At 37.7% G+C, this 15065-nt stretch overlaps 1 protein-coding gene across 1 annotated transcript; it reads left to right on the top strand.

Moving 5' to 3' along the window:
• Positions 1-544: 544 nt before the first annotated feature.
• Positions 545-12067, top strand: GSDMA (gasdermin A). The gene is made up of 9 exons (XM_087714437.1): positions 545-755; positions 1228-1402; positions 2569-2731; positions 4906-5005; positions 5107-5160; positions 6157-6293; positions 8002-8179; positions 9477-9550; positions 11516-12067. The coding sequence occupies exons 1-9, from the start codon at positions 545-547 to the stop codon at positions 11747-11749; spliced, it is 1326 nt and encodes a 441-aa protein (XP_087570563.1). The 3' UTR covers positions 11750-12067.
• Positions 12068-15065: the final 2998 nt, after the last annotated feature.

The raw sequence follows: 15065 nt of genomic DNA, 5'->3' as shown, positions 1-15065 counted from the left end.
TGGCTAGGGCAAGCCATGGCCAAAGAGGTCATGTCAGGGTAGTTTCTTGAAGATGAGGGTGCTTGCAGCTAAGGGGGAAATTAAATGCCTTATGTTTGTCCTGATAAAACTAGAGTTTTCACTATCTGTCCACAGCCAAGAGGAGAGGTGTGTTTTCCCCCTTTAGCACTGACTTGTTCACAGTTATATTGGAGTTTTCCTGTGCAGTCTTTTAATTGTCAAGCAATCCTCTCCTCCTGAACTCTACTAATTGAAAATTTGTGTGTGTCTGTGTCTGTCTATGCATGTATCAGAAGTAAGTTGGGTGACTTTGGGCTAACTCTTCTGATTCTACCTTACAGTGGGAAGTAAAAAAAATCTATCAACTTGTACTAGACAAGGGTGGTAGATTATGATCTACTCAATGAAGATTATTTCATCCTGCTATGGATTGATTCAGGATGATGATGATGATGATGATGCTTTCTTTTGTCCCTCCTTTCAGGTTGTTTGAGATCTCCTTGCCAATATCATTTCTGCCCCATTTGTCCATTGGTGGGAACAAATGTTTAAAAAATTGGCCAAGCAGCTTACCCAAGAACTGGATTCTGATGGGAAACTGATTCCTGTGAGCAGCCTGGCACAAAATGATGGCTTTCAACTTCTCTCTTTGGTGACTAAAAAGCCATCTAGATGGCCTTGGAAGAGTAGAAAATATTCCCCAATCTCTTTCAAACTGGCAGACGTACTCCAAGAAGAAGCAATAATGGAAATAGGTATTCTTGTTCAAACTAATTCATAGAGATCATTTTGGATAAATACAGCCTGCACAGTTTTCTGGGAGCCCTGGGACCAAAGGAGAAACATAAAAGTTTTCAGAAACCACACCCAAATCATTCATCAGGCTCACAGATTTAATACAGTCTGTGTAGATTCCTCTTTTGATCTGAAGATCAATCCTTTGCAGTAATTTCCCTGATTCAGATGTAATCCTACATGCAAACATTGTGCTAAGACATAAACCTGCATTTATAAATCACAGTGGCAAGAGTCATGCAACTTGCTAAGCCAGAACCAGTGTTATATATGAATTCAGCGAATTGGGGTTATTTCTTATTTGAAAGGAATCTGAGTATACAAAAGAGAGGAAAAATGTGTAAGGTTTGCTCCAGTAGGTTTGACCATGGTAAAACAATTAGACTGTATTTTGAGCATTATCTTTTGCTTGCTTTCGATATTTTTTTTTAGAGCTGAAGCATTCTGAGCCGCTTTTGTTTTCTGCTAACACATGCCACAAATCTGGAGGACGGCTGAACTTTAAGATACAGTCTACAGAAGTAGATGTTGGTGGATTGGCCTTAGCTTGCTTGAATGCCTCTCCAGTACGTCTCCAAAAAACCTATGTGGACCCAGGAGAGTTGTGGTGAATATGGCTTTGCTTATTATTACCCAAGGGTGTGTGACACGAATGGAAGAATAGGATCTAATTACTAACTAGGTAGCTTTCCTAAGAATTGTACATGAAAAAAAAAGTCTCAAAAACATTCGTAATCCAACCATGAAGCACAAAGGGTCAATTGAATTTTGGTATTATTAAAAGCTGAAGAAAGGGATAAATAAATGGCTTTGACCTATCTGCTACAATGCATTTGGGGACTTTATGGATCACAATGAAATGAGGGGTAGTTATGATACTCTGGCAGAACTCTTATAAATCTCTTGAGACCCATTCAGGCGAAAGTACTGGTGTAGAACATTCATGCTAACGTGTGACAGGGCTTCATCGCCTGGATTTTCATTTGAATAGCTGTCTAAAAAACACATCAATATCCCCCACTGTACAGAGGAAACCTATTCAAGATCAGTCATGGCAGTTTCCCACAATATCTCTGTGGACTTAGGTGATGGGAATATTCAGAAAAGAAAATGAGAAGTTTTGCCAGTTCTCTCAGATTTAAGCTCCTAGCTTCCAGGACTTAATAATGCAGCTTGTTGAAAATGGGGCAGAGGGGAGCAAGGATTCTGTTATGTAGGGCAATAAGTCTTCATATTTAGGGTAGGGAATGGTAGAGAAATTGCTTTGATCCTAATTTGGAGTCCTGCTGAGCCCCTTTTTAATGTTTTATCTTTGCTTAAGCCACTGGGATCTCACCTCTCATCTTTCCCAGTCACCTTGTTTCTGGCCTTTCAAGCACTTCAAGTACTGATCTCAATCTGCTGAAAACTGTTTCTGCTGGCCCATAATGCCAATTCCTCTTAGGTAAAGGAATTGGGAAATGGAAGGAATTGAGGACAGGGTAGTTAAACGTAGAGCTGAGCTTAAAACTCCAGCAGCTTGTTTCTTTTAGGGCATCACCTAAGATGTGATAGTTCATTGTGGAAAGGTGAACTTTCTTACCCACTAAAGGCATTACTGCAGATAGTAAAATGCTTGGGGCCAGTTCCAGTCTAGGTGAAAGGATTTCATTTTGAAAACTTGGATGGTTCCCCCAGGATAGAATAAAGTTTCCAGGAATTTCGTGAGAAGTTCCAGAACTCTAACCTTATTGTAAGAACTGCAGCTATTACCATCTTACATTTTGTTTGTAGGAAGAGAGATCTCTCTCTCAGCATTGTCCAGCAAATCTACCCTAAACTCCAGTTGTATATTGTGACAGAAGTTTTGGAGATAATGGAGCCCTTTCTCATTGAAGAGACTATCCAGGCAGGTGGGAAGGGGGAAATTTCTGCAGTGAACATACTTAAAATCCAGGTGTGGTTATCATTTTTGGCTTCATCTTTTTGCTGTTTCTTGATTTTTAACTGAACAGGTTAATGACTAAAATCACCACAATATCATTCCTTAAGGAGGAATTGATTGATCAAGTATTTTATCTTTTTCATAGGAATAAGCACAAACTTAACCTCTCTGACCAAAACATGAGCTCAGCCCCAGAACCTCTATAGCTGCTATCAAACCTAATTTTAAATATGACATTAGGGGGAAAATGGTTTGTTTAAGCAGTAACAGTTTAAATGGGTTGACCTTGAAAAGCTTGAAAAGCTAAGGAAGGTTAAGCCTTATGCCACCAGGATTGAAACTTTAGGCCTGGACAACCTCAAACTACACCACTTACATTCCGACCTAAGCGTAGTACACAAAATTACCTGTTACAATATCCTACCTGTAAACGGCTACTTCAGCTTCAACCACAAGAATACACGGGCAAACAATAGATACAAACTCAAAGTAAACCAAGCTCCAAACTCGATTGCAGAAAATATGACTTCAGCAATACAGTGGTCAATGCCTGTAACACTCTACCTGATTCTGTTGTTAGTTCCTCAAATCCCCATATCTTTAACTTTAAACTGTCCACTGTGAGCCTCATACGTTTCCTAAGAGGTCCCTAAAGGGGTGTGCATAAGTGCACCAGCGTGCCTACTATCCCTGTCCTACTGTCCCCCCAATTTGATATGTACTCATTTTATGTGTTCATGGCCATGTTATGCTTATTTATATCCATTTATTTGTACCAACTTCATGCAATAATGTCCATTTCTATACTAATACCTGTGACCTTGTACATGTTGACTAAATAGATAGATAGATAGGTAGGTAGGTAGGTAGGTAGGTAGGTAGGTAGGTAGATGATAGATAGATAGATAGATAGATAGATAGATAGATAGATAGATAGATAGATAGATAGATTAGTATTTGGATAGGAGAGCAGCAGGAATTACTGACTGTAGCAGACCACTTCCACACAGTGGCGAAAGCAAAACAATATAAAACCTATTCCTATATAGATCAATATTAAACTTCACTTGAGTAAAACTTTTCTAAGAAAAAATGTTTAATGCATGGAGAATAGCATATGACTTGTTTCTTTTGATCTTGGCTCTTCTGCTTTTAGGAGCATGGTCTTGGCATGCTGTTGAAAGACCAAAAATGGCTCCTGGTACTACATGTATATATATATGCCCTACCTTATAGCACAGAGGGAAGCCCTTGAGTGACAGATTTTGGGAGTGTTTAATAACATTGTGCCACTAAAGCACAATAAATAATGTTGCACACTGAAATGTAAGGAATAGGCAAAGGGAAAGCATAAAAATTCACTGCAGAAAGATTACTGTACTTGTGTAACAGTATATTGTTAGCTTTATTTTTCATGTGTGTGCACAGAGTGGACCTGCAGGAAAGAGAGATTTTGGGAAAGTGCATGCCATCATAACCAAATGCACTGAATAAAGAATACGGAATGAACATTTATTTCCTTTACTATATTCCAAAGTGAATATAATGAGGTCTGCTGGAAGAAGAGTAGTGCTCACTACTTACATTTATAAGAAAGAGTTTCCTGACTCCTTATAGCTGTAAATAAGATGGGTGGGATGCATTCCCATCAGTGGTGGGATTCAAATAATTTAACAACCGGTTCTCTGCCCTAATGACTATCTGGGTAGGTGGGGCTCAGTGGTCATGTGACTGGGTGGGCTTGGCCAATTCAAGGTCACTCAGGTCGATGGGTGCTTCACCTAAGCTGTTACAATGTAATAAGAGTTAACCGGAGAGGCAGTTTCTGTAAGCAGGTCAATAAAGATTAAGCTAGAAACAACACTAGAATGTTTCCTTCCTGCCTTCCTTACAGGATTAGCCCTGTAAAGTGGAGAAAAACAAAAGGAGATTTTTTCCAACAATCGGTTCTCTGAACTACTTAGAAAGTTACCAACCGGTTCTCCCGAATAGGTAATCTTTTGGTAATCTTAGGGCTACGAGTTTCCAGTCAGACAATTTATGACTGATCACTAGAGGGTGGAATCATCCCTGCCTGTTTTCTGTGAGATGATGAGAATGCCTATGGATTGCTAGCTTGCTTTCTTCACAATCTGTGACTTGGTCTAGGGTGAAACATTCTTAACATCCTGTGCTCAAATCTCCAGGGCCAGCACAAGACAATGAAAAATAAGTCCATGCTAATTCCTTTTGGTACAGTGATGGCATATGGAATTGAGAAACTCCAAATCTGTGAAGAAGACTCTGGTGAGTGAAAAAATCGTTTCACTGATTTTTTTTTGCCATACTCAGGGTCAGGCATCTTTCTTTTCTTTTTAATTTCTTTGCATTTTTGTTTTTTTATATAGTTTACCTCAACCAGGAAATTCAAACAATGTTGGACCACTCACTCACTTATGATGGTATGTTTAATATCTATGCTTTCAAAAAAATGTGTGTATGAAAATTAGAAAAAGCATGATTGTTTGTGGAGCAATCTAAGCAAACAAACAAGATAGAGCTGTCAACCAAAGATCACAGAAGATGACTTTTTATTGTGAGTAAAAGGTTAAGTCTGCAAAAAGAAAATGCTAGTCTACAATGTAGTTAATTAGTTTGCAGCTCAATATATGATGTGAAGTCATCCAACATCATTGGCTTATAATTCGGTGACCTGTGTGAACCTAGAAAACTGGGTTAATTCTATCAACCATAGCTTAATTAAATGGATTGACATGTAGATGAAGTATGGCTATGGAGGAAAGAGACAAAAAGATGTCTGAGTTTCCATGTCAACAAAGTGCCCTGTTTAGTCACCCAAAGGCAGTGTGGCACTACAGCTTCAGTTGTAGGAGTTGTAGTTTATCAGCATTTGGAAAATCAATCTCCAACTAATTTGTGTCTCTTTGTATAGAATAACTACTAGTATTTTATATGTCTCTGTTGAATTTCCAAATGTTGTGCAATAGTGGACCTTCTCCATACATGGTTTGAAGCTTGGAGACTTTTAATAATTTAGTTCTGGGTCAATAAAAAAATAACATTGAGTAAACAATGTGTCCTATTGTGCCTCTTCCTTCACCTCTTCCAAAGAAGGAATACTTCAGCTTTTTCTTCTTAATTTCAATCTAATATTTATTTTCTTCTTTTCATCGTAGCATTCCAGAGTGAACTGGGATCTTCACTCACAGGCAAGTTATGACTGAACTTTGATTCATTCTTATATTTGGTCTCCCCAATAGTGCAGATCTCTTTGATAAGATCAGTAATGTCTCTCCACCACACATGCCGATTAGGTAGTACACAGAGACCCAACAATATGGGTCACAGCAGTTGTTCAAATTGTTCTCTTTTTTTAAAACTAGAAACTCAATTGAAACTATACTGCCCATAATCTTAACCAAACCAATGATCTTTAGCTGTCCAACAGGTGCAAGATGCAGTTAAGGAAGCTTATGAGCCACTGTTGCACCAGACCCAGCCTTTGAAGAAGAATCTTTTGGAATCCTTTGAGATTTTCCTGAAGAACAGAAATGTTTCCACTGTACGGTCCATGGTATGTTCCTTTTTTTTGGCTGTTCGATGGCTTACAGCTATTCATTTGTACTGTAGCATCCTGTACAAATATGGATTTATTCATTAGACTTCTGCCTTGCCTTTATCATTATTATAAATAACTCAACTAGGTAAATATTTGTAATAATCATTCCTTCCCCTAGTTTTCCTACAACAACCACGCTTATCCCTTTGTTTTTCCATCTCTTTGCCTTATGTAAGAAATCCCTCCCACCCCTTTCATAATATTGCAAGCTCCAAATCACATGTCTTCCAAATGTGTTAGGAGAAGAGGTGTCACAATTCTCAGATAGTCTGTGAACTATAGTTCCAGCACATTTGGAAGACTGTTTAAGTCATTCCTCCATGAGCATCTTCCATGCATCCAGCCATTGGGTTAAAATAATAATAGTGAGAAGGAACTTTACATCAATTAAGGATGGCTTGATGATGCTCTGAAAATACCTAACATATTTTGTGATGCTGCCCAAGGAGGGCAATATCCCAAGATCTGCACATGCAGCAGAATGAGGTGGTCATATTTGAAGCAAATATGTGGTCTGTACTGTTTTTGGGCATGAGTAGGAGACACGGTTTTTGAAAATACATCTTTCTGTAGATACAAATCAGTCTCTCTCTAAGGTCAGAAAGAGTTCTCAAATATAATTTTTTTCATGAATTTCTAGACTCTTTGAAAGCTCTATACAACAAAATGTCATTTTAATGTATGCCAATTAGTGTACATTCAAAGTGACAATAAAGTTATTCTAAATCTAAATCTATTGCTAATGTCAAGTAAGCTAAATGCAAACTAGAAAGTACACTTTTCCCCAGATTGTGGATCATATTGCCGCATAGCCCTTTGTTTTTGGCCTTCCTGAATACCCTAAAAATTCCTTTTTAAGTGAATTGATGGTAACCAAGGAAGAATGTTTAATATTATTCTCTTATGAAAAAGTTGGTTTTTCATTTATGGATTGGAGAATATATATATAAATCCTGCATATCAATACTAGTTGTGAAACAGGGAGAAAGGATGTAGATAAAAACTCTCCCTGATAAGTTTACTCTTTTTTTTTTAATTCGCAGGGCCATTTTTACACAGGGAAGGACAGGACCCCTCCTCTTGCCAATTGAAGTGGCACAGTCCACAGACCATTATCTCAGGACTTCTCATGTTCTTTTGCTGCTTCTGTAGATTATTAGGTGTGGAATCCTGTTCAGATTAATTTCTGCTTGAATGTTTAAGATTCTATCACCACTACTACCCTTTTGCTCCAACTTCCTGTTTAGCTGCCTATTTTTTGCCTGTTTACTTCAAGCCTACTTCTACCTAGAATGCATTTTCTCAGCTCCTGAGTAAATATGTTCCAAGAACCCTTGAGTGCTACATAGCAGGAAATAATTATTTTCAAAATTTGTGAATTTACTCATTTCTTTATTAGATTTATATCCTTTTTGTCTCTTGGAGCTGAAGGTGATATACATTGTATACTTCCCTTCCTCTAATTCTTTTCCTACAACATTCCCCTGAACATAGTAATTGAACTAAGACATAGTAACTGGCCCCAAATCAACTATCAAAAATTCATGGCTGAGGTCAGGTCTGAATCACTACATCACTTGGGTGTAACCATACTGTGTTTATTAGATATTAACTCTCTATTTCACCTCTACTTGACTGACTGCTATACATTTTTCCCCACCAGCTGGAGCTTTCCATGGCAGGTGACAATGCTGATCGCTCCATGTTGGAGTCATTGAATGAGGAATTCCGAGTTCCAGTAGAAATGCTGCTATCCTACTTAGGGATTTTCCAGGACACTAAAAGAGGAGAAAACCAAGATCTCTGGGGACCAATCTACTTCTTTTGTTCTTCTATAGATGGTACAAGAAACTATGATTTTGATGTTGTTGTACTTATTTAGTATTCTTTGCTTTCTCAAGCTTGGAAGGTACCTCTTTTAAGGTACCCCTTCAGAATTTAGCAGTTCATTCCCAACCTTTCACAATGAGCAGAATTTATTGTAGAAAGAGATTGTTACTGAATTTGGGGAAAAAGTTGAGAACCCTGGGAAAATGGTAGGAGAAGTATGGGTAGAGCAGGCACAGGCAAACCATCTAGCTGCCAACATTCTAAAACAATAGTTTCTATGAAAAAATAAATGATGGTTTGAGGCGACATTTGAATGTTGCTGCTGTATTACGTCTGTAGCACTTCAGGCACAATTTATAGTAATTTGTTTTAATGTAATATGTATAAGAACTTGAATCTATAAATTGCAATTATAGATATGCAATTTGTGTTTTTCAAATGAGAAGTCTGAAGCTGGAAGAAAGGGATTTTTAACGCTTAAATTAAATATGAAAGAAACACAATTAGCCATACTTTTTTCTCACTCCCCCCCCCCCAAACTGCTTTTGCCCAGCCTGAATTTCAACAAAACCTTTTCAGCCTGGTTCAAAGAGTTATGTTGTTTCTTTGCCGCATTTTTAACTACTGCCATTAGCTAAATATATTTATAAAATGAGTGACAATTTTAACACAATCTTATTATACAGATAGACACTGTTCTATTTATATTGGCTCTCAAGACAATGTGATGGATGGATGGATAGATGGATGGATGGATAGATAGAGCCAGGCAGGCAGGCAGGGAGACAGGCAGGGAGACAGACAGACAAAACTGCCAGCAGCTTCGGAATCCCTCTAGAGTTGATTTCACATTGAAGCCTTCTATTTTTGTTGTTCACAGCACATACTGCTCTATGATTGTTCTAATAAACATAGACGAAGTTTTCAAACTGAGTACTTATGCAGATGCTCACTGAAAAATAAGAATTTCCCCTCATCCAAAAGTCTGACTTACTATTTTTTGTAATCAAAGAAGAGGAATGGAGCACATTTATAAACTTGCCCACAAATGCTTTCCCTCGTTCCAAGTCTAAAGTGAAGAAAGAGGAATGCTGCAATATTCTGCAACAGAAACTGCAATCAGCAGCACAAAAGTAATAAAAGATGCCTTGAGAAAAATGTTATATTCTGGAGGCAACAAAAAACTGTGAGGGGAGGGGGGGAAATATATCAGGAAGAAGAAAAATGAGTGTAGATAAGTTCCACATGTGACAACAACATATGATTGAATCGTCTGAATTATACCTGTCTGTGTTTTTGCATTAATAGAATTAGACTATGAGATGATGCCCCTCTTACAGAAAATGTTGGAAAAGAAACAACTGGCCAAACCAATGGAGATGGTGAGCTCTTACTATCTTAAATCTTTTGCTATGATCTTTTTCTAACTTGTTGTAATATACAATGCTTTTTCAAACTCATACCAAACATGCATGCCTTAAAAAGCAGGTAGCTAAAACTGATGTTCCTCAGAATTCCATTGAGGTTTTATAAAAGGTTGCGTTTAGGCAGAGATGTGCCAATTCCTTGGAAGATATATTGATTCAGTGAAAAGAGAAATGCTCTATTTGTGAACTAGGCATCCTAGTGGCTTTGTGGTCACTAGAAGCCCTTCTGCCATATGCCGGAATCCCTTTTCAGAACGTTGTTTTCATTTATTGTGCTTCTAAGGGCCACAGCTCCTACTGAGAGAGCAATGAGTCAAAGGTGTGGCTGGAAATTGTCAGTTTTGGTGAAGAAGCAAAAACTGGCCGTTTCCCCAGGCTCCAATTTGTTGCATGGAATTCCAAACAGCAGGTCCCTATCCAGTTATAGGTTATTCTCCATGTCTGAAATGACTTTGAATATTATATTAGGATTGATTTGACGGTGAAATGTGGAAGACTTGAAGTTTCTGTGAAGTGGTTTGGGGCTGTTAGCCGGGAGACAGTTTTGAAGGCCAGCAGAAGAAGGAAGCCTATCTTCCTTCAATATAATTAGATACAAAGCTATGTGAAATAAACTGCCTGGGGTAAAGAGGACTAAAGAAGGACTATTTGCCCTTGTCTCAAATTCAAAGGAAGCATGAAATGTGTAGGTTAATCACTCACTCACTCATTCACTCATTTGTTTATTCATTCACTCACTCATTGAATTTAGAAATTGCCCATTTCCCCCACAGAGGAACCCTGCATATGTAGAAATAAAATGTAAAAACATAAACTGTGCATAAATATCATATTAGGAGGAAAAGTTAAAATTCAAAGTTAAAAAGGCAGGGGGGGGGCATCAAGATGTTAATTAGTTTCATGGCTTCAGGCACCTCCATGAGTTCAGAGCAAGACACCAGAACCAAATTTCCAGATATTTCTGAGGCCAGAAGGCTGGCAGCCTGCCTCATGTCTGGATGACAGACAGGGCAGGGACAATGGAAGAGAAAGTTTTCTTCTTGGACCCTTCAGATCACAATTCTTTAACTGTTGAGGCTCACAACATACATTCCTGCCTGACCCAAGGGGATGGACTGATCTAATGGGGCAAAAACAATTCTTGGCCCCATACCATATAGGGCTGTAATGATTATAACTAACCCTTTGAATTGGACCTGGAAGCAAGTCAGCATCCAATGTAGCTTGCACAGCAGTGATGTTACATGTGCCATCCTTGGGTCACTCAAAATTGCTCATGTGGCCACAATATATACCAATTCAAGCTTATGGATACTTTTTAAGGATAGTCCCATATAGATTACATTGCAAGACTCCAAATGAGAGATGACAAAGGTGTGAGTGACTGACTAAGGAGCTTCCCTATCCAGGAAAGGGCATAACTGGTGCATGAAGTTGAGCAAAAGCTCTACTAGCCACGACTGCCAGCTATTCTTTGAGTAGGAGTTGTAAGTCCAGCAGAATCCTCGGATTATATATTGGGTTTGTCTGGGACAGTGAAATCCCATCCAATAATTATATTGTGCCTCCTTTGTTTTTAAATTATGTTTCAAAATATCATTATGTTGTCAGTTGCAATCCAAAATATTTATTTGGAAAAGGCTGCAGTATGAGAGATCCAAAACAGGGAGTCTCCATCAGCCTCAGCATTTCTGAGTTTGAATTTTGGACTATAATCATGACCGGCATGGGTGATAATGAGCTGCCCAATCTAAAATTTAAAACTAGGAGTAGATCTCATCATTATTGTTGCAGTTTTTATTGACTCTATCTCTGGCTAACCAGTTACTTGCATTTGTAAATTGTTTTTTTCATTATCTCTGTCTCCCAACCTCTCTTTTCATTTTCTCTCTCATTTGTTCTCCTGCTTCACTTCAAAAGGTGAAATTCACTTTGGAAAGGATTCTTTCTGGCGAAGAAAGTGGTACTTTCACTCTTCCTTCCCATTCCCTGATGGAGGAGGAAGTTGATCTCAACCTCGATATGCTGCAAATCTGCGGGCTGGATTTAGAAGTTGGGGAAGATTCCATCACTTGCCAGTGTAATAATGATGCCTGCTCAGAACTGGCTGCTCTATACTCCAGCTTGTATGCCCTGCAGATCCTAAGTGGATGAAGGAAGAATTAAAACAATATAAAAAGACAATTTTTACCTTGCGACTGGAAAAGGTCAACCAGGCGGTGAACTAAAACTAATATTTCAAAAAAGTTCTTAGCGGTTCAAAACTTCTCTTTGGTTTCAGATAGGCTGATGTTTCCCATTTTCTTATGAGAAAATAATGAGGAGTAAGAAATTGTTGATATTAGCTACTAAGGAGTTTCCCACCTGATTGTCTACAATTCTCAGTAATTTTCCTATATTATGTTGAATCTATGCAGTTGTATGCGTATGGCCAAAGGGCTTGACGAGGTTTGAAGTTAGATTTTAAATTAATTATATTTTGGTTATTACAAGAGTCTTGGAAAAAACTGAGGAACAACTCTCTGTGTATTTATGTATTTCTTTTTTGTAAGTGCATAGAAACGTTTATATTTATTCATGTTCTGATTGAACTATAATTGATATTTGAAAGTTGTGTTTTCTTTTACTTTAACAAAGGATTCTGTTTTTCCTTTAAACCATGAGATCTACAAATAACCAGAATTCATGATTGTTATGTCTATGGAGATTCTCAGTCATCTAGATCATGGTTGTCCCAAAGGTGCTTTTTCAAGAGGCAATTGGACTTTCTGTTTTTTTTTTCTTTTTTGGGAAGACGTTTTGTTGAGACGAGAATCCAAGAAGCTTCTTTAGCTCTGAAGCTCGAAAAACCATCTTTGAGACATGATTGTTAAGGCATCCCATCCCCTACCTCAATGTGACAGTGGAGCGAGGAGGGCCTTTGCACAACTTCATAACTTTGGAGCACTTGTGCCAGTTCCTAGATCAAGGAGACCTACTCATGGCCATGCATGCTCTAATCCTTTCCCAGTTACACTAATGCAAAGCACTGTAAATAGGGCTACCATTGAAAAGTATCTGCAAACTTCAGACTGGAGTAAAATACACAGTCTGAGCACATGTGTATTTCTGGTGGTACATATGTTGTACCCCTGCTTTGCAAGCTACACTGGTTACTACTTTATTTTCAGGTCCAATTCAAGGTGCTGGAATTGACCTTTAGAGCATTCATGATATGGGACAGGGTTATTTAAGGAACTGTCCCTTCCTGATTTTATCTGTCCATGCTAACAAGATCCAAGGATATATTACAGATTCTGTTACCTAGGAAGCTATTTGGGGGGAGTGGGGTCTGGGTGGCAACTTATTTCTGACTTCATCTACTATATTAATGAATCTCAGATAAAAGGATAGAGAAATATATTTCCTAATTAACACACTATTAAAAAATTAAAAATCCAATAAAAGCTCAATTTCAAAGGGTACCAGACCATAGTCAGAGGTTAGGTTCATTAATCATCTTCTATTATACATCATGATTTGTTACAAGCCATAGCTTTTGAAGAGCCAACACAAAGCGCTAAGCTATCAACTAGAATTCTTAAATCAGAATGGGTTAGTCAGAACATCAAAAGATTTGAATGTGGTATTCAAACTCTGTTTCCTGGAACCCAAAGGTTCTGTAAGAATCAGCCAGGAGTTCAACATGAAGTTTCCATTTGCATTGTATGAAATTTATTACATTAATTGAAAATTTTGTTCAAATAAAATGTATTACTTTAAATGTATTAATAGGTTCCAAAATGTTTTTTTTTAAATTGAGAAGAATTCTTCTGGTATCTCATCATAGCTTAGAATGATTTGTGAAGTGAGGGAAATCCTAAATTCCAAGACACAGGTTCTATAGCCTTCTCTTGATGCATCACCAAGGCATTCATTTGATTTCAGAAATGTCTGAAAATCTGAAATTAGTGGTGAAAGTAGCAGTGATCCATTTTCTTTTTTGAATGATGATCAGCAGCTGCTTCACGAGTGACCTATGTAATGACTACATGTTCAACTGAGAGTAAAATGCTACAATCTGTTTGACTTCCAGACTCAGCATGAAACATGAAACAAAAAATAGCACATTCCAGATTGAGAAGATGCTTCAGCAGCATTACCACTATCTTTTACACTTGTTGGTCTAGTCTCTTCATAGATTCAGGGCTATATTCTGTACACTTTGTTGGCCATTACTTGGAAATGAGGTTAGTTCTTTAGACACAATCAGTGGAGTGACTTTGCAGTGGTGAAGGCATGTCCTATCCCTCCAATCACTAATAGTATCTGTCACAATTTTATTTCTCCCTCCTTTCCATTTTTATTTTGGTTCAGGTTCTTGAGTTACTTTAATACTTGTCACCCTACTTCGTTTTTGAAATCTTCTTTCCAGATTTCCTATAAAGAAGAGAACAAATAACTTTTTCTGTTATTAGAGTGGAAAAAATGAGGCATATTTGCCCAATTTGATACTAAGAGGACAGGGAAATATCCAGATATCCATTATTTTAGGTATTAAGGAGACATATTTGTGCAGTTCTGTGTCGATGGTATTCTGAAATGGTGATCTGTACATCAAATGTGATTTTTATCTATTACTGCAAGTGTCCAAACAATAATAAGAAATGTTAACCTGAGTTTTTGTAACTGTTTGCCATTTTACTGTATTTGTCAGTTTTAGTCACTTCCCCTCCCTCTCCTTGAAGATGCTCAACAGTGGTCAGGTTCAGTGTTCACTTCTCTAGAATTTATGAGCTGCCCAATTTATTTTCATTATGGTGTGATAATAAAAATGCCTTTAGATTTTAAATCCTTCCATTCTTTGACACATTTTCTCAATAACAAGTTTTAAAATTTAAATTGCCCAAATGAGTGTTCTTAGTTAACACTTTTGCACATAAAATTCAATACTGTTCCTTCTTTTTTCAAAAATTGGAACAAGACTAATGCTACTGGTTCTTGATTATTAGAGCCCTGATTGCAAAGTTTGATAGGTTGGAAAAGTCACAATCTTTTTCAGCAGATTTTGGAGGAGGATTCAGGTGTACTTCCTCTTCTCTATTTATCGACTCCCATGGGCAGTGAACAGACAAGGAAAAATTCTGTTTCCTCTTTATTTCTTACTCTACCTGTTCTTTGTTTACAATATTTCTAATCTTAGCATCTTCCATGTTGCCTTTGCTCTCTCCAACATAGACTTCCTCTTTATAGCCTTTCCTGCCTATCTTCTGAATTCCTGCTGAATAAACCTTTCTCTTAAATTACTAAACCATAAGCTTGATTTGCTTTTCACTTTCTAGGAACATGCATTCAAATTGTTTCTTCCAATTTTTGCTTTCTTAGGATTACTTTGCAGATCCTTCAAAAATTATGCCAGGGCAAATGTGATAATATTCAGAGACTTGCTTATGACAATGGAATTACTGAATAGTGCATAGAGAACTAGATC

The sequence above is a fragment of the Thamnophis sirtalis genome, unplaced genomic scaffold, assembly GCF_051295495.1.
Source record: "Thamnophis sirtalis isolate CommonGarterSnake01/CBP01778 unplaced genomic scaffold, rThaSir2_p1.2 scaffold_4, whole genome shotgun sequence".
NCBI classification, from domain to species: domain Eukaryota; kingdom Metazoa; phylum Chordata; class Lepidosauria; order Squamata; family Natricidae; genus Thamnophis; species Thamnophis sirtalis.
This window is presented reverse-complemented; position numbering and strand designations above follow the sequence as displayed.

What these genes read in the sequence shown, in the direction of transcription:
- GSDMA (XM_087714437.1), top strand. Translation starts at nt 545, where the DNA reads ATGTTTAAAAAATTGGCCAAGCAGCTTACCCAAGAACTGGATTCTGAT. An exon ending in AGAAGCAATAATGGAAATAG is followed by an intron (nt 756 to 1,227) that starts GTATTCTTGTTC and finishes ATTTTTTTTTAG; the next exon opens with AGCTGAAGCATTCTGAGCCG. An exon ending in GTGGACCCAGGAGAGTTGTG is followed by an intron (nt 1,403 to 2,568) that starts GTGAATATGGCT and finishes TTTTGTTTGTAG; the next exon opens with GAAGAGAGATCTCTCTCTCA.